At 41.8% G+C, this 22,755-nt stretch overlaps 2 protein-coding genes across 2 annotated transcripts; one reads left to right on the plus strand and one right to left on the minus strand.

Moving 5' to 3' along the window:
- The first annotated feature begins 7,205 nt into the window (after positions 1 to 7,205).
- Positions 7,206 to 19,988, plus strand: LOC133869550 (coatomer subunit epsilon-1). The gene is made up of 6 exons (XM_062306576.1): positions 7,206 to 7,562; positions 7,820 to 7,971; positions 18,473 to 18,608; positions 18,685 to 18,840; positions 19,215 to 19,294; positions 19,728 to 19,988. Exons 1-6 carry the CDS (start codon positions 7,308 to 7,310, stop codon positions 19,819 to 19,821), a joined length of 873 nt encoding a protein of 290 aa, XP_062162560.1. The 5' UTR covers positions 7,206 to 7,307; the 3' UTR covers positions 19,822 to 19,988.
- A 489-nt stretch (positions 19,989 to 20,477) lies between these two features.
- Positions 20,478 to 22,172, minus strand: LOC133869592 (uncharacterized). Its single transcript, XM_062306625.1, has 4 exons — positions 21,642 to 22,172; positions 21,403 to 21,555; positions 21,056 to 21,260; positions 20,478 to 20,984 (listed from the first exon to the last, which is right to left on the minus strand). Exons 1-4 carry the CDS (start codon positions 22,017 to 22,019, stop codon positions 20,650 to 20,652), a joined length of 1,071 nt encoding a protein of 356 aa, XP_062162609.1. The 5' UTR covers positions 22,020 to 22,172; the 3' UTR covers positions 20,478 to 20,649.
- Between the last annotated feature and the right edge of the window lie 583 nt (positions 22,173 to 22,755).

Here is a 22,755-nt window from a genome sequence, read left to right on the forward strand (position 1 = left end):
ATGGGTAACCCGGAGGACTATGTGCAACTCCCAGGGGGGTGATAGCTACTTCAAAAGCAACTACCATAGATTTTGCCTCATTCAACACCTGCACAGGAGACAAAAACAGGTTCTCAAAAACAAAAGTGTTTCTTCTAATCCAAAAATGCCTTACTACCATGAGAACAAGAATGAGCTCATCCCCTTCCAACCTTGCCATCCAACTTTGAACCAGCCCCCATCCATCTATTATTTCAATAGCCATCTTCTGAATTCTCCCAGAGCATTCCTGCCAAACTGCCATAGAAGAAGGGCAAGAACAAAGGTTATGAAAGAGGCTCTCCTCTTCCCTGGAATAGCAAGGGCAAAGAGGGTCTTGGACAATTTTCTTTAAGAACAAATTAGCCTTTGTCGGAAGTATGTTTAGACAAAAGCAAAATTCTTTAGAACTGGTGGCACACTCAAATTCCAGATTGTTTTCCACACCCCTTCATCATGTCGTCGCGTAGAGCTCTCCCCATTGGAGCAGTCTCTGTGTTGCATCTCTAGATAGTAGGCACTTTTGACTGTGAAATATCCATTTTTGGTACCTTGCCAAACAACTTGATCCGGCTGACCAAGGGGACTAAGTGGAAGACTGCATATCTGACCCACTTCCCAAGGATTAAAGTTTGCTCGAATAAGGTCAAAATTCCACCATCGAGTATGGGGATCTATCAGCTCTATAACTCGGGAATCAACTGCTAATGTTTGTTGTGGTTGATGAACCAAGATGGAATTGGGTGGTGGAAGCCACTTGTCCCCCCAAATGCGAATGCAGGTGCCATCTCCCACCCTCCACGCAAGACCCCACTCCGAAACCTCTCGAGCATTGACATACTTCTCCAGGCATAAGACAGCCGCCTCCCCAATGGAGCTTTTAAGAAATCTCCCCCTGGAAAATACTTTTCCTGCAATATTCTAGCTACCAAATAATTTGGAAATTTTAATAGTCGCCACCCTTGCTTAGCTAGCAAGGCCTTGTTGAAAATTTCCAGGTCACGGAACCCTATACCACCATGGAATTTGGATACACCCATTCGCTTCCAACTCATCCAAGGAACTCTTTTACATTCTAAATTTTTACCCCACCAAAATTGGCTTGTCATCGAATTTATTGAATTACATAAAGTCTTCGGCAATTGAAATACACTCATAGTATAGGTGGGAATGGCTTGAACCACCGCTTTGATAAGAATCTCTTTGCCCGCCTATGAAAGGAATTTTTCTTTCCACCCATCTAGTTTCTTACGTACCCTGCTTTCAATCCCAGCAAAGGTCTTTGTCTTTGACCTCCCAACCAAGGATGGGAGACCCAAATACTTCTCATATCTAGAGGTCGCAGAAATTCCGACAGAGGAACGCAAGAAGTCTTTAAATTCCTCTCTAGTATTTTTACTGAAAAAAATCGAGGTCTTGGCCACATTGAGCTTTTGACCTGATGCTTCCTCGTACACTTTTAGGATCCCCAAAATGTTCCCCCATTCATTGAAATTTGCCCGGCAAAAGAGTAAGCTGTCGTCGATAAAGAATAAATGGTTGAGTCGAATCCCCCTATAAGAGAAGGGAACCCCTGTAATTTTGCCTTCCATCTCTGCCCAGACAAGTAACGAACTAAGTCCCTCTACCACCAATAGAAAAAGATAAGGAGATAACGGATCCCCTTGTCGTAGACTCCGGGAGGGAATAATGTTGCCATGAGGTACTCCATTCACCAAAACTAAATAGGTCACACTATGAACACATTTCATGATTATGGCAATCCAACCCTCTGCAAAAACCTAAGCGCTTCATCATTGCTTCAAGAAAAGACCATTCCACACGGTCATATGCCTTCCTCATATCCAACTTCACAGCCATATAACCCTTCTTGCCCTTCATATGAGTATTCATGGAGTGAAGAGCTTCGTACGCAGCCAAAATGTTGTCTGTTATAAGGCGACCAGGTACAAAAGCGCTTTGGCATTGAGAAATGATGGCAGGCAACACTTGTTTAAACCGATTTGCTATGACTTTTGCTATAAGCTTATAAAGTACATTACAAAGATTGATTGGTCTAAACTCACTAACACAAGAAGCATTAGCAGTTTTAGGGATTAGGGCAATAAAAGTAGAGTTTAAGGCATGATCAATAACACCGAAATTCAGAAATTCCAAAACAACCTTTCTAACCTCATCACCGACAATCTGCCAATGTGTCTGATAGAAACTTGCTCCAAAGCCATCTAGTCCAGGTGATTTTAGGGATGCATCTGAAATAAGGTTTGGTCTACTTCTTCGGGCGTGAAGGCTGCAGTCAAATGAGCATTCATCTCTAATGTTACTCGGGGAGTTACCGTGAGAATACATTCTTCAAGCCCTGGAGCTCCCTCAAAGGTAAAAAGCTGCAGGAAATAAGATGTAAAAGCACTGCCAATCCCGCATTGATCTGTCCAAACTGCTCCTGATAGGTCTTTTATAGAGCCAATAGCATTAGAACGTCGCCTTTGGTTTGCCCAGGTGTGAAAGAATTGCGTATTTTGATCACCCATACAATACCAATTCCTTTTTGCCCGTTGCTTCCATTTAATATCTTCCATTTCCAGCATCTTGTTAATCTCCCCTTGAATGCTTCGGATCTGATCTATCATTCCAGGATGCTCCTGATGCTGCAAACTCTCCAGCTTCTTTTCCAGGACCCGTAGAGTATGTCTCCCCGCCACATATTTTTGCTTACTCCATTCCGCCAACTTAATCTTACATAAATCCAGTTTGAGCATAGCATTCTGCACCGAATTAGAACATTCCAAATCTCTGTTCCATGCCTGTTCAATCACTGTGCCACAATCCTCGTCGACATTCCAACAAGCGTCAAACCTAAAATGTTTTGGAGCCGGCCGAACATAGGGTTTAAAAAAGAGCCAAAATGGCTTGTGATCCGAATTAGTAACAGAACTCACCTCCACAATAGCATTCGGAAACTGAGCACACCATTCAAGAGTTGCTAATGCACGGTCCAACCTTTCCTTCACAAAAATGCCCGACTCTCGCTTGTTGCTCCAAGTGAATTTAGAACCATTGTAGCCCAAATCACCGAAATGACATTCATGGACCACCCTCCTGAAATTCTCTATCTGAGCTTGACTACGCAGAGCTCCTCCCTGCTTCTCCTTTTGATCCATAATTTCATTAAAATCACCCATACACAACCAAGCTCCTGGGCAATAATTTTCGAGTAATGACAGCAACTTCTACGATTTATCTCGCTGGGTTCGATCCGGGTGTCCATAGAAGCCCGAAAAAAATCAAGAGAGAGACGACCCTGCCATGGTAATCTTTGCATTGATATGGTGGCAAGAGAAATTCTGGATTTCAAGGATTTTTCCTTCCCTCCAAAATAAAACCAAACCACCACTCTTACCAATCGGATCAACGTGGAACATCCCCTCATAGCCCATTGATCTTCGTAAACTTTGTAAACTTCTTTGATTGCACTTTCATTTCGCAAAGAAACAGAAAATGGGGTTTCTTATCCTTCACCATCCGGCGAAGCTCACGAACTGTCTAGGGGTTCCCAAGTCCCCGGGAGTTCTAGCAGAACATACTCATTGCTATGGGTGGGGCTGCTCAGCAGCCTCCGCCAATACATCACCATCCTCCAAAAGATTCAAAGCATACATGGAGCCCCGAGTCTCCATAGCAAACCTCTGATCCCCCTGAGGAGGCCGAATATGTGAAGATTCATCCCAATGAGTAGGTGACACAAAAAAATGACCCACTCCTTCCCCTCGAGCCAATCTTTTCCAATGTTTGAGATTTCCTCCTCCACTATCGTTAGATGCGGTAATAAGAGGAGAAAGTACCTGATCTTTGCCATTGTTGCCACGTGTAACTGGTTCCGTAGTATCTGGAACACTCCCTGAGTTCACGACTAAAGGAGACTCTAAAATTTTCAGACCTTCTGTTGACTTTCGATGAGCCGGGGCAATGCTGTCCACCCATCTAGATTTTTTCCTAGGAGCATCTGGGTCTTTCTCTCGTGCACCCGCCACCAAGTTTGCTCCTGTCTTAGGCCTATAGAATTGGGCCATATTTGGACCCTTTCCTTGGGTCTTCACCACGTCACCCCTACATGACCCACCCATTTGGTAGCCACGTAGATCCCCTTTAAGAGCCAGATGATACGTTGAAGAATCCTCTCTCACTTTCCGTTTTCGAACGTTTGAGACCTTGCCTTTTAAAACTAGATTTCTTTCCCGATTTGGACTTTCCTTATGCACCTGACAAGGATGCGAGTTGGCTTCCGAGATTTCTGGTGTTGTCTTTACATTGACTTGCACGTCACCCGCCGGAAGATTACTTTCCAAAATAGGTGATCTTTCCAAATTTTCTGGAGTTGCTGCCGCCGCCTGAGTGGATTTTTTCGGTGACGCTGATCGGGATGCCCTTTAAAATTCTGGAAAACCTGGGCCTCGTGATAGTTCTTCTGCCCGGAGCCAGGGCCCCCAGGCTGTCCTCTCATCATGCTTTTTCGACGTAGGGATCGGGCATCCTCCCTGATGGTGTATAATTCTCCCACATCTATAACAATACAGTTGCAACTTCTCGTATTTAAAAGGAACCCAACAAGCTTTGCCAGAAAGCTTCAACGTCTGGCCTCTTTCCAGGGGCTGATATAAGTTTATGGCCACTTGCATAAGAAGGTACTTCCCCCACCCAACATCATCATCGGCCACAGCGACTTCCTCGACTTTTCCCAGAATGCTTCCAATTTTAAACCGCACACCCCTGCTCATGCAATGAAGGGGCATATCATGTATTTGCATCCATATAGGCGTAAGGGAAAAATCCATTTGAGACGGTGGTGTTTGCCCATCCAGTTCATTTAGGATCAGGAGAGCTCTGTCGTAGGACTATGGACGGCCCTCTAGAACTCTCCTTTTATCGCTAGCTTTAGAAAATTCGAACAACCATAAATTCTCTTGAATCTCCTTGAAAAAAACATTGCCCACCGTTCGCCAAATACGGATAAGAACTGCCTTGAACGTGTCCCGGTGGATCTTCTTTGCAACTCCCAAACTCCCGATTAAGCATTTCGAACCTTTTGTACGCAACTCCTCTGTCTCATTGATACTGATATCAACCTCTTGTAATTCACCTTCCGCAAATGGGAAGATACCATGAGGATCCCCACACTCCTTTGCCATGGCCACCACTCAGTAGATACTAAGAGGCTTCAGGAGCAGAGGCGGGATCGGAGAAAGCTCCTTCATTGGCAGACCGGGAGGAGGACTAAAAGCCGGCAACCCTAAATTTTCTTAAAGAGGAGAAAACCTAGGGAGCCGTCCAATACCGGACCCTTCTCTTATATAACGCATTGATTAAGAACAGAAGAAAGACAAAAAATAATAGAGAAATGATTCTTACACTCATTTCTTACAACAGTCCTACAACAAGTTGACGTGGCTGGTAATATTTTATTATTTTTTTACAAAAAGAAAACAAAACAAAACAAAAAAAATAATAAAATATTACCAGCCACGTCAGCTTGTTGTGAAGCTGTTGTGAGAAATGAGTGTAGGAATCACTTCTCAAAATAATATTCTTTTTGCATTTGGTTTCCATAGAGTCAACATGCCTTTCAAAATCGAGATAATAAAGAAACATTTTTAAATTTTTTTTTCCCTACACGCTTTTCTGTAGCTGAAATCGATACCACGTGTTATCCTAGCCGTTGACTATAATCATCTATTGCAAGATTCAATTTAAGTCGTCCGATCATATCAGCAAGAGTGATCCCTTGGCAAATTTAAACACCCTATAATTTTCGGAGAACAAAAGTGTGTTACAACTGAAATTTAATAAAAAAAATAAAATTTGACGATCATTAATTAACAAAACATGGTATGATTTTTTTAAAAGCTGTCAGGTCCGCATGCAACGAAAGCCGTGTTTTGCTCCACGGTCCACCAAACCAAACACAAAACGGAGTGTTTTAGTTGAAGACAAAAACCAAAACGTACCCATTTTTGAGATAAATTAATTATACTTTACCATAATATATAATTAGATACTGACATACTGTTATAACATATTGATATAGTTATACTTAATGTTAGGCTCATAGCCTAAAAATTATTAATTATACTTAAACTATCAAAAAAAAAAGTGTCAATGTCCTCTAATGTAGACAAAAAGATAAAAATGGCCCAAACTTTTTTTCAATAAAACAAAAATATCCTTCTAATTTTTTTTTTTTAATTTTTTTTTTTAAAAACCAAAAAAACCAAAAAAAAAAAAATTAAAACACCAAGGGGTGGCTTGGTTTTTCATTTTTTTTTTAATTTATAATTTTTTTATTTAATTTTAAGATTTTATTTTAATTTTTAATTTATTTATAATTTTATGAATAATATTTTAGTCATTAAGGAGACTTTGACATTTGTTAGTAGTTTAGGGGGATATTGACATAATTCGTAATTTTGAGTGACATTGATAATGAGATCACAGTTTGAGGGTGATATGTGTATGTTTTCCTATATTTTATGAACAGAAATTTCCTACAAATTGGTTTGTAGGAAATATCCTACAACCCACGTGTAAGAATGACATGTGTCCATTGGCATGTGAGAAACATATATTTTTTTTATTAAAACAACATGTGATTTTCACTTGCCAATGGACATATGTCACTCTTACATGTGGGTTGTAAAATGTTTCTTACAAACCGGTTTATAAAAATTTTTATCAATATTTTATTATATTTAAAATTCTACATATAATTATATACTTCTAACATATCACATAACATTCATTTTTAAGATACTTAAAAATTATAATAATAGAGTATAACTATTGTATATACTTTTAATTAACAATTCAATCAAATTTTTACGAGTTTGCTCACGAACTTTAGCCAAACGAGCTGATTTTTATATGAGTATGAGTCATTGAATAGTCGAGCATAATTTTGTATTTACGAACTACTCATTTAATAATCGAGTCGAATTCAGGCCGAGCTTAACTGAGTTGAACCTGAATGAGCTTACAAATAACTTTGTTAATTTACGGCCTCAGTAGGGGGACGGACCCAAACCGGTCAACCCGTTCAGTATTTGTCGGGTTTGTAATGTTCAGTTTGGGTTTTTGTTGATCCGGGCCAACCTAAAACGGCCCACGCTCACTCATTCCGAAATTTTGGATATCTTTTTTAACGACTCTCTCCCTGTCTCTCTCTCTCTCTCTCCCTCGCCCGCTCGCCCTGTGTCTCTCAGATCTGCAGCGAAATCAAATCCAAAAAGAAAACAAAAATGGCGGCAGGACCAGACCAGCTGTTCAATCTCCGGAACAGCTTCTACCTGGGAGCGTACCAGGCGGCCATCAACAACAGCGAAGTCCCCAATCTCTCCCCAGACGACGCCGTGGAGCGGGACTGCCTGGTCTACCGCTCCTACATCGCCCTCGGCAGCTTCCAGCTCGTCATCAGCGAGATCGAATCCTCCGCCGCCACGCCTCTCCAAGCCGTTAAATTGCTCGCCCTCTATCTCTCCTCACCCGACAACAAGGTCCTTTTCTTCTCATCATCTGAATTTCGCTCTTGCTTTTTGTTTCGCTAGCTTATGATTTATAGCTCTTGTTCGTAAGGCTGCGTTTGGTTCTACCCGAACTGGAATGCGTCAGATCTGTGATTTTGAATCGAATCCAGTTCTGAGCCACTAAACGCGACCTTACTGATGGTTGAGTTTTGTTTGGGAAAGTAAGGAAAATCAATGTTGATTGTTGCGAGTGTGACATCGATGACAGAGTGTTGTTGTTGTTTTAGGAGTCGACGATCTCGAGTCTGAAGGAGTGGTTGGGGGATCCGGCGATTGGGAACAACCCGATCTTGAGGTTGATTGCTGGGATCATATTCATGCATGAGCAAGACTACAATGAGGCTCTCAAGCACACTAATGCTGGAGGCACTATGGAACTGTGAGTCTCCAGGTCTTTTTGGCCCTTTTTGTTCTGTTTAGGAGTCTTGGATCGGATTTCTTATTTGTCTTTTTGTTTTCCTATTCATAGCATTTGCTTCAATGTTTTTTTTTTAATACCGGCTTCGACGATTTTTTTTTTTTTTTTCTTCATAAAATAACAAGAAAGATCGCTTAAGTTTGGATGGTTAACATTAGGGTTGCCAATTTTTAAAACGACCCGCGAATTCGATACGAAGTTGTAGGGTTTGGGTTTAGGCTAAACGGATTTGGTTCATAAATGGGTTGACCCGCCAGCCCGATTACGATACGTTTATGACCCACCAACACGTTCACGACACGTTAATGACCCGATTAGCTACATGGATTCACCCGACAATCCGACGGGTGACCCGTCCAACCAATTTAACTAATCTAGTTCGGGTTGGCCTAAACGCAACCCGAATTGCCCACTCTACTTAACATAAAGTGTTTTGTATGTCAAAGAGTTTGTGTGTTCATTGTGGTGATTATTTTTTTGTCTCTCTCAACAGCAATATCTTTGTTCTTCATCTTTTATTAGTAGTGATATTTGTCGTTTCTCCATGATTATGTTGTTTTGGTTTTTCCTTGAATACTGCACATCTAGCATCCTCTGAACATGTAATATTTAAAATTTTAGAGTTTTCTTTCCCAAATTAATTAGAGTAATGCTACATACAACACAAATATTCCACAAAGCTGATGTGCCCAAGTCTAATAGCCATTGGATCATCCCTTATTAAGCTGTGAGAAAAAGATAAATCTTTTTAGCTGTCAACAGTAATAATGTTTTGAGAAGTTTGTTTAATGCATTAGATCTTGCTTTGGATGGTAAATCTCACTTGAAGAGTGGTTTTGTCACTGATGATTAACCAAATGTCTATTTCTCACAATATGTTGAAGACAAACAATATCAGCCTTCCATTCTCTAAGTTCCTCACCCTAAAGCATTTATCACCCTCATTCAACTCTCTCACGATCCAAGATAACAACTTAGGCTTCATTAAGAACTGAGAACCCCCTACCTTTAACTCTTCCACAGCCTTAACTACCACCTTTAGAGTCATAGTTAATAGAGCATGCCGATCTTTTTAACTCCCTCGTACCTCTATCTAATAGTTTGGAATTGGAGGTTGATCCCTTTTGGGATCAACTCGCTTCAATAGCTGTCAAAATTGCCATAAACTGTTCCTCATAGCCCTCACATGAAATCCCCAGGACATGATGGATCTCTTTTGCCCTTTGCAAAACCCAATTTGAATGCTCCCACCCCGAGCAAATATTTTTCCTGAACACAGTTGGGGGGCAGGTACTTGGATGAGTATATAACATGGCCTCCTTTCTACTATAAAGATCCACATCCAGACAAGGCATCAGGTCACTAACAAGCTGACTGTTACCTTCTGCACTATCCAACTTGATCCCAACCAAAGCAAACAGAGCTGTCCCTTTCCCCTTATCGTCGATGACACTGAGCTCCCTCAAATTCCCAACACAAGAATCAAGTTCTAGCAAAGACGTTAGTTTCCCCCCATTAACAGCTAAAAGCCCACTCAACGGATCTAGGGTCTCCAAAACCAACGGTGGCTGAGAGACTACCAACACCAACAGGCTCTGAATCAAGAACCACATCACCCAATCCGTCTACTGGATGCTCTACACACGCTGCTTCTCCCGATAACTCCACATCTCCAATATTGATAGATTTAGAGAGAAAGCAATGTTCAAAGCTTTGGATAGTGACAGAGTTTAAGGCCTTTTTCTATACCCTTTTCCAATGGATGTTTGCGTATGATGTTTTCATATTTGTACTTTTCATGACTTTCTTGATTTCTTGTCTTTTGCTGACTAGGTGCTTCTCTTGTATATTTCTTGCGTACTTGGGTGCGCCCTTAGGTTTTTAATAAATTTTGTTACTTATAAAAAGAAAAAATTTAAATCATATGCTAGATTTAGCTTAAGATTTACATGTTGCCTAGGGGGTAGTCCTATCATATCCAGGGAGCTACTGATATAAAGACTAGGAATAAATCAATCTTAGAGATCTTAAACAGCGTGGTTACATGTTTAGGTGAGATAGTTGAAACTTATACTAATCTCTTCTGTCAACTGAGTCCTTAGCTTGCAGGAGAGTGACAAAGGATACATGGCTTGTCAACTGTGGGACTCATATTCAATCCCACGTTGGTAGCCAACGAATGGAAAATCTTCCTACCATTAAGAAAGAGTCCCACATAAAAAACGGACGTCATCTCAGAGCATGCTTCTCATATAAAACTACAAGCTCTCTCACTTTTTGTCTCTGTTATGAACTGTGCATGTTGCATGTGAAAGTGCAAAGTTGAGTACTTTTTGGTCTTGTATCTTGAGTTTGTAATTGGGATGTGGGCTTCTGTGGGGACCTACCGTCTGATTTATTTCAAAGTTTTTGAAAGAGAAAGTTGATGCTTCGTGTTCATTTGGTGTATTTTTGCCAAGCTCAAGTTGGTTCATGAGCTCAGACAAGCATCTTCAGACCTGAGCTTGATCTGGAACTTTGAGATCGTATTGAGCTCAAACCTGTACAATTTTCTACTAAGCCAAGACTGAAAAGTGCAAAGCATGGTTCTGCTTGATCCATTTGCACCCCTAGTACTGGTCGGATTTGGTAGTTTCTAAATTTCTATCCCTTTGTTTTTTTATTTATTTATTTATTTATTTTTATTGGCAAATAACTCACACACCTTATGGGACTTGAACACCAATTTCACCCACTATCCCAATATTTTTTTGAGGGGCTGGGAGTGCCATTTAGTCTAAAGGCTATCTGCATAGTCGTTAACTGTGGTTAACAGGAAAAAAGTTATATCCTTTAGCTGGAGGGTGCATCCATTGTGAAATAGTGTACAAGATGCATCGGATAGGTTTTTATAACTGAAAAGTATTTATTTTCATTCCTTCTATATGTGTAAGATTTATTTGCTAGATATTACGAGTACCCAGGAAGTTTGATTTCTGAGAAACTATTTGTTTTACTTGGTCAAGGTCACTGGGTCATGCTGAATTTTGACTTTCAAATTTCCCAAACTTTGATACTTTGACTTGCATAGATTCTAGCCAGGTAATGGTGAATAAAGGTGTCATGATTTGTTACATTGTCTAAACCTTGTGGAACACACTAATGGCTTCTTTGATATCTGACACAGATACAGTTCTTTTTTTTGATAAGTAAGTAGAAAATTTTATTAGAAAAAACGCAAAGCGCAATCAGGTATACAGGGGGTATACAGGAGAGGCAATTAGGAAGAAGAAGAAGAAAGCAATACAAGGAAATTGCTATAACTAATCTCTAAAGGTGCTAAATACGCAGCCGTCCAGGAGTACAAAGAATGAAGAAAAAAGGAAATGAGCTCCTCTATGGTTCTTTCTTTGTCCTCAAACTGTCTATCGTTGCGTTCCGTCCACAAGCACCACATAAGACAACAAGGAGCCATCTTCCACACGACCGCACTACTGGACCGTCCCCCCGACCACCAGCAAGAAAATAAGTCTATCACCCGAGAAGGCATCACCCAATACAGACCGAAACGGCTAAGGATGACGTACCACAGAGCACGTGCAACCTCGCAATGAAGGAGAAGATGATCCACAGTCTCCCCGGTCATTTTACACATACAGCATCTATCAATCACAATGACACGCTTCTTTCTGAGGTTGTCCAAGGTGAGGATTTTCCCTAACGCTGCCGTCCAAGCGAAGAAGGCCACTTTCAATGGGGCTTTGGTCCGCCAAATACTTTTCCAAGGGAAAAAAGAAGTTTCTTTGCATGCAAGAGCCTTATAGAATGATCTGACATCAAAAGACCCTTTGCGAGAGAGGGTCCACCAAAGCCGGTCCCCCCCAACTTGAGCCACCTTAGATGAATACAGTAAGGAGAAAAAGGAAGCCATAACGTCCACCTCCCAATCGTGAACATCACGGAAAAATCTGACATCCCACTGATAGGAACCACTTACCACTACCAAATGGTCTTCTACCAAAGAATCCTTGGCACAAGCTATATCATATAGAACTGGATAGGCTTCCTTGAGGGCCATCTCTCCACACCATACATCATCCCAAAAACGAATCCTTGACCCATTGCCCAAGATAAGTCTGGTAGATCTACAGAACATGCTCCACCCCTTCCTAATGTTTTTCCAAATCCCCACACCGTGAGACCCAAGGGGATCTAAAGAACACCAACCAGCCCTAGTAGAGCCATACTTCGCATCCACCACGGATTTCCACAGAGCTTCTCTCTCAAAAGCATAACGCCACAACCACTTCCCTAATAGCGCCTTATTGAACATTCTCAAATTTCGAATGCCCAATCCACCTTCAGAAATAGGAAGACAAACCTTGGACCAACTAACCAAGTGGTATTTGAATTCTTCGCCTATGCCACCCCACAAAAAATCACGATGCAGCTTCTCAATGCGACTAGCAACACTGGAGGGAATAGAGAATATAGAGAGATAATAAGTAGGAAGGTTGGAAAGAGTACTCTTTATGAGGGTAACCCTACCCCCCTTCGACAAATACAACTGCTTCCAGCTAGCCAACCGTCTCTCAATCTTCCCTACAACTTCATCCCAGCAAGACTTAGCCTTAAAAGGAGCTCCCAACGGAAGACCAAGATACTTTATAGGAAGAGAGGACACTCCACAGCCCAATATGTTAGCCAGACCGTCCATATTATCCACCTCACCCACAGGAACCAAAACAGATTTGGCCAGATTAATCTTCAATCCTGACACAGCTTCAAAAGTAATAAGAAGCATATGAAGATAATGAAGTTGTTCAGAATTAGCCCCGCAAAAGACTAAAGTATCGTCTGCGAACAAAAGGTGAGAAATGTTAAAAGCTTCACTGTTGCCAGAACCCACAGAAAACCCTGAAAGGTAACCCTTTTGAACATTAGCGAAGAAAAACTTGCTAAGAGCTTCCATCACTATGACGAACAAAAGTGGTGACAAAGGATCACCCTGTCTAAGGCCACGAGAGCTACTGAAAAAACCGGTTGGGGAGCCATTCACCAGCACAGAGAACCGTACCGTAGATATACATTGCGCTATCCAGGAACACCATCTCTCCCCAAAGCCACATCTTCTCAACATATACAGTAAGAAATCCCAGTTAACGTGGTTGTAGGCCTTCTCAACATCCAACTTACAAAGTAGCCCTGGTTCGCCGGATTTGATTCTACTATCCAAGCACTCATTGGCAATAAGAACTGAGTCGAGAATTTGCCTACCTTTTACAAAAGCATTTTGAGGGGATGATATAATCTTCTCCACCACCTTTTTAAGTCTATTTGCAAGGACTTTTGCAATGATCTTGTATACACCACCAACAAGACTGATAGGACGAAAGTCCTTTAGATCCACAGCCCCAGACTTCTTCGGAATTAAGGCAATAAAGGTGGCGTTAACACTTTTGACAAACTTGCTTTGAGAGTGAAAGTCCCAGAAAACCCTCATAAGATCTGTCTTGATCACATCCCAGCAGTCCTGGAAAAATGCAAGAGAAAACCCATCTGGACCAGGTGCCTTGTCTCGATTCATGCTTTTCACCACCTCTAAGACCTCCATCTCCTCGAAGGGAAGTTCTAACGTAGATGCCTCAGCTGCATCCAGGGTGTCGAAGGCAATATTATCCATTCTAGGTCTCCATGGGAAAGGTTCTGTAAAAAGAGACTCATAGAAATGAGCCACATGTTCTCTGATAACCTGCTGGTCGGAAGAGACAGAGCCATTGATGGAAAGCGACTCTATGGAATTAGACCTCCTGTTTGAGTTAGCAATTCGGTGAAAGAATTTAGTGCATTTATCACCCTCTTTCAACCATAGAACCCTAGACTTCTGTCTCCAACAAATCTCTTCCTGCAATATAGAATTCTCCAGGTCTCTAGTGACCACACACTTCCTCTCCTTTTCTTCAGAAGAAAGACCTTGTTGTTCCTCCAACCTATCAAAAGAACATAACTCTTCCATGAGTAATTTTATGCGATACTCCACATTGCCAAACTCCTGTTCATTCCATCTCTTGAGATCAACCTTTAAGGCCTTAAGCTTTTGAGTGAAAATGAAGCTAGGAGAACCCTGGAAGCGATAAGACTCCCACCAAAGCCGAACCCTATCCACAAACCCTTCAGCCTTCAACCACATATTCTCAAACTTGAACGGTCCGGAGCCCCGTTGAATGCCACCACAATCCAGGAGGATAGGGAAATGATCAGAACACAATCTAGGAAGCCTTTTCTGAATAGACCCTGAGTACTTGACCTCCCAATCAGGAGAGACAAGAAATCTGTCAATACGAGACCAGCAGAGATTCTCCTGATTATTGGACCACGTGAAAGTCCCTCCAGCGAGAGGAAAATCCATGAGGCCCTGCTCGGAAATAAAGTCTGAGAACTCCATCATAGCAGCACTAAGGCGCCCTTCCCTAGACCTTTCAGTAGGAAAGCGCATGATATTGAAATCACCCCCAATACACCAAGGCATCTCCCACCAAGAAGCAAGGCCAGCCAGCTCGTCCCAGAGCAATCTTCTTAAAGAGTGAAGATTAGGACCATAAACCCCCGCGAAGGCCCAAGTAAAGTCATCGTCAACGCTCCTAAAAGAACAAGCAACAACAAACTCCCCCACATACACATCTAATTTCTCAACAGCCCTTCTATCCCACATGATAAGGATACCACCAGAAGCCCCGCATGAGGGTAAGTAACACCAATCAACGAAGTGACATCCCCAAAGGCGCCTCACTAACCTGTTGGAGATGAACTCCAATTTGGTTTCTTGCAAGCAAATAATGTCTGCCTTCCATTGTCTAATTAGGTTTTTAACTTTCAACCGCTTGCTGTCCTCATTTAAGCCCCTGACATTCCACGAGAGAATTTTTGGCTTCATAAAATACCTTCAATCGCCCTCCCTTTACACCTACTCTGAATACTGCTTCCGCTTCTCGTATCATAATTAATAGAACACGATAATCTATTAAGTTCTCTATTGAACTTATTGCCCACTTTCAGAGAAGAATCCATCTCCTTCTTGTCATTTCCAGCAAGGATAGCCTCAAACACAACTGAGAGCTGACCTTCAAAGCCCTCACACGTGACCCCCACCGACTGGCTATAATCCATAATCGCCTTCAAGAAGTCCGTTGGAGATTTTTTACCGGAAGAACCCCTGAACTTATCACCCGGACAGCAACACAAAGGGATCGGCTCTTCCTCCGGGAGCTCAATAATCTTCTTTCCACTCGTGGACCCCAAACCGGAAGGGGAAAAGAGAGTATTAGAAGCATCTTCAACTTCTAACTCCGGGGGACCAGCCCAGACCATCCGAACTGATTCAGGGACTTCCGGAATTTTGGGTACTACCTCCAACCTAGAATCGGGAAGCTCAAACCCATTACTGGGGACCGGCTGAAAGGTTGAACTATCCAGCCACAGAAGCAGGTCCAGCCGGAGCAAATCTTGGGTAATCACCGTTATGCCTCCGATACTGAGCAGGGGGTCAGGAGTTGTCCTAAATTGGAAGCAAAGTCCCCTGCTGTTTTCCGAGGCAAGTCAGACTATTTCTTTGGTGAAAAAAGCGACGGATCTCAGAAGTTCGGAGGGAAAGACACGTTACCTTCCATGATGCTATGGCAGAGCCAGCTGGAGAAGTTGAGAAATGAGGTGGACCGAGCACTAAGTTGTGTGCGTGAAGGGATGCTGTTGGTTGGGCAGGGCTTCAAGCCCAACGGTGACAGGCGGAAGAGAAAGAAGAACAGGAAGAAGAATAAGCAGAGGACTTGTTGGGTACCGAAAGCTAAGCCCAACCTAAGTGTTCCAACAGCAGATCTAACGCCTACAGTCACAGAAACGTTGGCAGTATCGGGTTCCGATGGACAAGAGAGTGCGCCGGAGAGAGCGTCAACTTCTGATGGGTTAAGCCATCCTCCTAAGACAAACACGTCCTTGGAGATCACAATAGATACGGACTCAAGGGAAGATAAGGGAGAGTTGGGTATAGCCAGGAGTACGATTCAGTCTGCGGGATGCACAGAGGCTGATGGTGTTTCTGCTACTCTCGAGATTCAAGCTCCGGTATGCAACTTCAAGCTGCTGGAGTTAGGTCCCGGGCCACTCATCAACGTGGAGGACATCGGCATCTGTCTTTCTTTACTCTGCGCAGGAGGGCAGATTGTTGCCCCTGCCTTGGATAGTTCAACCTTTCAGCCGGTCCCCAGTAATGGGTTTGAGCTTCCCGATTCTAGGTTGGAGGTAGTACCCAAAATTCCGGAAGTCCCTGAATCAGTTCGGATGGTCTGGGCTGGTCCCCCGGAGTTAGAAGTTGAAGATGCTTCTAATACTCTCTTCTCCCCTTCCGGTTTGGGGTCCACGAGTGGAAAGAAGATTATTGAGCTCCCGGAGGAAGAGCCGATCCCTTTGTGTTGCTGTCCGGGTGATAAGTTCAGGGGTTCTTCCGGTAAAAAATCTCCAACGGACTTCTTGAAGGCGATTATGGATTATAGCCAGTCGGTGGGGGTCACGTGTGAGGGCTTTGAAGGTCAGCTCTCAGTTGTGTTTGAGGCTATCCTTGCTGGAAATGACAAGAAGGAGATGGATTCTTCTCTGAAAGTGGGCAATAAGTTCAATAGAGAACTTAATAGATTATCGTGTTCTATTAATTATGATACGAGAAGCGGAAGCAGTATTCAGAGTAGGTGTAAAGGGAGGGCGATTGAAGGTATTTTATGAAGCCAAAAATTCTCTCGTGGAATGTCAGGGGCTTAAATGAGGACAGCAAGCGGTTGAAAGTTAAAAACCTAATTAGACAATGGAAGGCAGACATTATTTGCTTGCAAGAAACCAAATTGGAGTTCATCTCCAACAGGTTAGTGAGGCGCCTTTGGGGATGTCACTTCGTTGATTGGTGTTACTTACCCTCATGCGGGGCTTCTGGTGGTATCCTTATCATGTGGGATAGAAGGGCTGTTGAGAAATTAGATGTGTATGTGGGGGAGTTTGTTGTTGCTTGTTCTTTTAGGAGCGTTGACGATGACTTTACTTGGGCCTTCGCGGGGGTTTATGGTCCTAATCTTCACTCTTTAAGAAGATTGCTCTGGGACGAGCTGGCTGGCCTTGCTTCTTGGTGGGAGATGCCTTGGTGTATTGGGGGTGATTTCAATATCATGCGCTTTCCTACTGAAAGGTCTAGGGAAGGGCGCCTTAGTGCTGCTATGATGGAGTTCTCAGACTTCATTTCCGAGCAGGGCCTCATGGATTTTCCTCTCGCTGGAGGGACTTTCACGTGGTCCAATAATCAGGAGAATCTCTCCTGGTCTCGTATTGACAGATTTCTTGTCTCTCCTGATTGGGAGGTCAAGTACTCAGGGTCTATTCAGAAAAGGCTTCCTAGATTGTGTTCTGATCATTTCCCTATCCTCCTGGATTGTGGTGGCATTCAACGGGGCTCCAGACCGTTCAAGTTTGAGAATATGTGGTTGAAGGCTGAAGGGTTTGTGGATAGGGTTCGGCTTTGGTGGGAGTCTTATCGCTTCCAGGGTTCTCCTAGCTTCATTTTCACTCAAAAGCTTAAGGCCTTAAAGGTTGATCTCAAGAGATGGAATGAACAGGACCGGCTGGACCGGCTGAAAGTATGTGTTTGGCTGAAAGATTTTGAAAGACACAGATACAGTTCTCTTGTAGAAGTATGTGTTTTACTCAGTCAAAGTCAATGGGTTGTTCTGAATTGTCTTTCAAAATTTTCAAACGTAGCTGTCACTTGCATAGGATCTTGCCAGATAATGATGCTTGAAGGTGTCGTGATTTCTTACATGTTCTAAGCTTCTGCAACAAGCTAACTTCTTTGATCGAAATTGGATGTTAATTGGTTTTTGGTTACCTGCTTGCTTCCCTCACCTGTGCATTCTTTCACTTAATTGATTCCTTGACTGTACTGATGACATCTCTTTGACGTAATTTTATAAAATGATGATGGTGATGTCAGGAATGATATTTGACCACTTCTTAGGATCTAAGGCTGGCAATAAGTTCAGTTAGGGTCTTGATGACTTGACTGCACCAATGTTGTATTCTTATTCACTTAATTTGACAAAGATGATGATGGAAGTGTTTGACGGTTTGTATCTCATGTACTTCTCCTATCCTTCGATTGCTTCCTCCTAGGCACCTTCCTACATATCTTATGAACAACACAAGCAAAAAAAAATCTTTGCATGATGCACAATTTTGATGGCTTATGTAATTTACTCCAGGCCTTCCATTAACAAAAGTTAAATTTATCTATCCTGGAAATGGCATTATGCAAATGAGGGTTGTATCCTTGGCCACCAATTTTTTACTAAGAAGTCACATGACTAGCTATCTTAAGTGGAGGAAAAAAATATTGCTGAGAATGCTTCTTGTCATTTTCATAAGCCTGATAGAAATTATTCTGCTTTTGCAGGCACGCCTTGAATGTCCAAATATTCCTTAAAATGCATAGGTCAGATTATGCAGAGAGACAGCTTAGGGTCATGCAACAGACTGATGAGGACCACACACTAACTCAACTTGCTAATGCATGGTTAAATTTGGCAGTGGTATGTATGCTGTCTGTTTTTCCTTAAGAGTGAGAAACTATCGTTTTTTGTAACCTTATGTTTTCTTTTGAATCAGGGTGGTTCCAAGATACAGGAAGCATACCTTATTTTCCAAGATTTCTCAGAGAAGTATCAGATGACAAGTTTGATCCTGAATGGGAAGGCGGTTTGCTGCATGCACATGGGAAACTTTGATGAAGCAGAAACCCTGCTGCTTGAAGCACTAAACAAGGCAAGTTTCTAAGCAATCGACATATTGGATTTTGTGGGCTTTTAAATGAGTAAACCAGTAGTTTTTTCTTAGTCACTAGGCAATTTGCACAACTTATTGAATTGACAATATTTAAATGATTTTGGTTGGGTAAAAGGTGAAAAAAGTTGAATTGACTACGTGTTTCTTTCACTTTTGAAGGTTCTCTTTATTGTTTCTCTCAAATCCCTCTATTTTTGAGTTAAGACATAAATGTGAATTATCATGTACCAAAAAGATATTGTTGTTTTACTATTAAATATTTATATTAAGGTTGCATTGAATTGGCATTAGATAGGCACATGTTCATTTTGAATTATAGATGTGATGAAGAGCTGTTTGGTAATTGGACACAGGATGCAAAGGATCCAGAAACTCTAGCCAATCTGGTTGTATGCTGTCTTCACCTTGGTAAACCGTCTTCCCGTTTTGTCAGGTATGCTATCATTTCATGCCCTCATTTGTTTCATTTTCATAAAAACTAGCACGGAATTAGTGAAAAAGCATAAATGTCAATGTTCACAAATCTTTACTTACTGTTGCTAAAACTACAATTAAGTGCAGTTTGACAACTGAAGAAAGTGGGTAAGCATGATTTTGAAGTGTATAATGTTGGGCATAATAGTGAGATATATCTGAGATTTTAACAATAGACAATTCTGCTTTGTCTTTTGATTTATATGCCATGCCTATGTGAGATATCTATATGCTTTTACATGGCAAACAAATCTCTATGAGCGTCCTATCTTCCATCCAAAAATCTAGGAAGTTCAATATTCTTTTTGTGATAGAGAAATTAAAAAAGTAATCCTAATTGAAGAATTTGTTGTTAGTGACTGACAACTTTAAGTCACTGTTTTGCTTTGCAGCCAGTTGAAACTTTCACACCCAGACCACGTGCTTGTCAAAAGGACATCAAATGCGGAAGAGAGCTTTGACCGAGCTGTTCAATCAGTCGCTTGAGGCAAAGAAGGTGAATGGTGTTACTCTATATATAGTTCGTTTACCGTCACGTGTATTTTGGTGACAGAGTTGGAAATTCATACTAATGTTACTTTTTCGGATCTCGTTGTTGTCTTCATATATTGAACGTTGTGAGCAACTTAATTCAATTCATTTTGGGTTCTGCATTGTGATTTGCGAATACTTTGCTGCAAAGTGCAAACCATTCCACAGAGCCCTTGCCACATTGAAATTGTAAAGGAAATGATGATCCAAAGTTTCCTTGCAAAATCCAATTCCAAGCCTCGTCTGGCTAATTCATTTCTCACTGGCACAGCATTATTATCTTCCACAGAAATAAACCAAGGTTATGGGCCAACGAAAGCTTGGGTTAGAAGTCGTGCTTTCCAACCTTGGAGTCTATTTGTTGATCTTGGTCAAAGCCAAGATGTGGGCCGCAAAATGCGGTCGAAAGGTTTCACGACCCTTCTAAAACCCCCTCGCTTAAACACAACAACCACCCAAAAGCCGTTGAATTGATTTCCCATATGAAACTTATATATTTGTCATAATGATGTGATAAATGATTATAAACATGGTAAACAGTAATGTAAGAATATATCTTCACCAGTTAATTTGAAAACAATGTCTAAAATTTTGTCCAATTCCCTAAAAAATTATATGGAATATCGTCAATTCATTGATTTCCCAAATGATTTGTAGTAATTGATAGGTGTTCAAACTTCCATCACTATAAAATCAGTGAAAACTATAGCACTTTATTCTCTCAATTAATTGCCACAAAATTTGACGAATTCCTCGTACGGTTTGTTTGACCCTTCTGCAGTTCTAGCTTTGCTTGCGCGAGTGATGTGCAACCTTCTCTTTAAGTTCAATTGCGTCTATTCCAACAACCCTGTCCACCACGTGGCCTTTTTTTACAAAGAAAAAGTAGGGAGCTTTACGAATATTCCAGCAAGCAGCCACGTCCGTGGCCTCAGCTATGTCTACTTTCAAGAAAACAACTTTCGGGTACTTCCCAGCCAAGCTTGTGTAATAAGGAGAAATGAAACGGCAGGGCCGAGCTTTAGAGAAGAAGATGATTGCCAGGCGAGATGTCATTGAAGCAGCATCCAACTGCGATTGCAGTTCACTAACAGACTGAATACCAATAACTTGATCCCCTGCATATGCATGCATCTTGTAAATTAACAAAAATTATGAACAATATATTAGATAATTTCATATAATTTACCTTTCTGTTTCTTATACCCCCTGACAAACAAGACGGTGAAATTGACATCATTTATGGGGGGTCTCCTCCAACGAGCCAAGGCTTGGTAGATCTTAGACGTCTGGGTAGCAACATTCTCGGCCTCAAAGGTTACATAATACCTGAGGAAATCTAAATGCTGAGACATTGCTTTCAATACCTTCACAAACTTCAGTGGAGTTTGAGGCTACAAACAAAAGTTTATTGTCACCGAAAAAGAAGCAATAAATGACTATTTCAGCATATGTAAGAGACAGCTTTCCTCTTAACAAATATTCATAAAAAAAAAAAAAAAAAAAAAAAAAAAAAAAAAAAAAAAAAACACCAACCTTGGAAGTTCTTCGTTGTTTGCGCCTATGGTATTGGTCAATTGCGCGCTGCGAAATTATTTCACAAGTTCTGTATGACTTCTCATTTCTTATATTGAGTGGTTGAATTAAACTACAACCATGGAAGCTACGAACGACGTCAACATCAAAGCCCTATTAATAACGAACGAGTGTTAAAGCTGCAGGCACAGGCATATACGTACATATATACATAGACGAAGGGAATTAATTTTACTTACATCAGTCCTGCAAACTTGTTCCCGGTAGCGGACGCGTTCTTCATCGGTCATTCTTCCAACTTCCCTCATGGAGTCCCTCTCGTCGGCGCTCTCGTCGGGCTCGCTCTCCTCGCTGCAGATCTCGTCGCTCTCGTGGGCGTAGGGGTTAGGATTCAGGCGCGGGGATCGCCGCAAAGGAGCAGGACCCGAGGCGGGGACAGGAACAGGGACGAATAATGGGTAATTAGAAGCGGAATGAGGGGCAGAGTTGTGGTTTCGCTTTTGTTGTTGTTGTTCTTTGAGAGTGCGTTTTCGGACATCTGAAAGAGATGGTCGTCCTCTCTTCTTCTTCTCCTTCTTCCTCTCCAGCACCTTACCCTTACCCTTACCCTTACCCATCTCTAGCTCTCTCTCCCTCTCTCTCTCTCTCTGGGCAGAAACCCTAGCCACCGCAGTCGCGCTAAAAATGATGTTTCTCCCGGCAGAAACCCTAGCCACCGCAGTCGCGCTGAAACTGATGTCTCTCTCGGCAGAAAACCTAGCCAAAAATAATGAAACTCCTCTTGTATTTTGAATTTATAGCACACGCCACCGCCTTTAAAAATTCTAGAAAATATAAATAATGGAAAATGATAGGCACTCTGTCCTACTTTTAATAATAAAATAATATATTATATAAACAAAAAGTGAAAAAATTAGAAAGAATAAATGAAAAAAATATATAATAATTATTTTATTATTAAAAGTAGGACAGGGGACGGATGAGTGTCCCCTGCCTATCATTTCCCATAAATAATATATGAGGGCTGCTATTTCGTAGACCCAGTTACGACCGGGCTACGTGGCAAGGTGCCACGTCAGCAAGAGAGAAAAAAAAAATCAGGAAATTTGTTGAAAACCTGATGTCCGTCCAATTTCCCCCCATTTCAGAAAAATTTTGCCCCAAAACTTTCAAAATCTCTCAACCTAAAGGCTCTGCCCACCGCCGCCCTCCGTCGAGCAGGCCGTCGTTCCCAAATCTCTCTCGCCCTTTCTCTTCCCCAAACATTACCAACTCAGTCGCAAGTCTCTCATTACCAACGAGTGTTTATGTATGTATATCCACATGGATCCATGAGTAGAATATAACTATAAC

The sequence above is a fragment of the Alnus glutinosa genome, chromosome 5 (genome assembly GCF_958979055.1).
Source record: "Alnus glutinosa chromosome 5, dhAlnGlut1.1, whole genome shotgun sequence".
NCBI classification, from domain to species: Eukaryota; Viridiplantae; Streptophyta; class Magnoliopsida; order Fagales; family Betulaceae; genus Alnus; species Alnus glutinosa.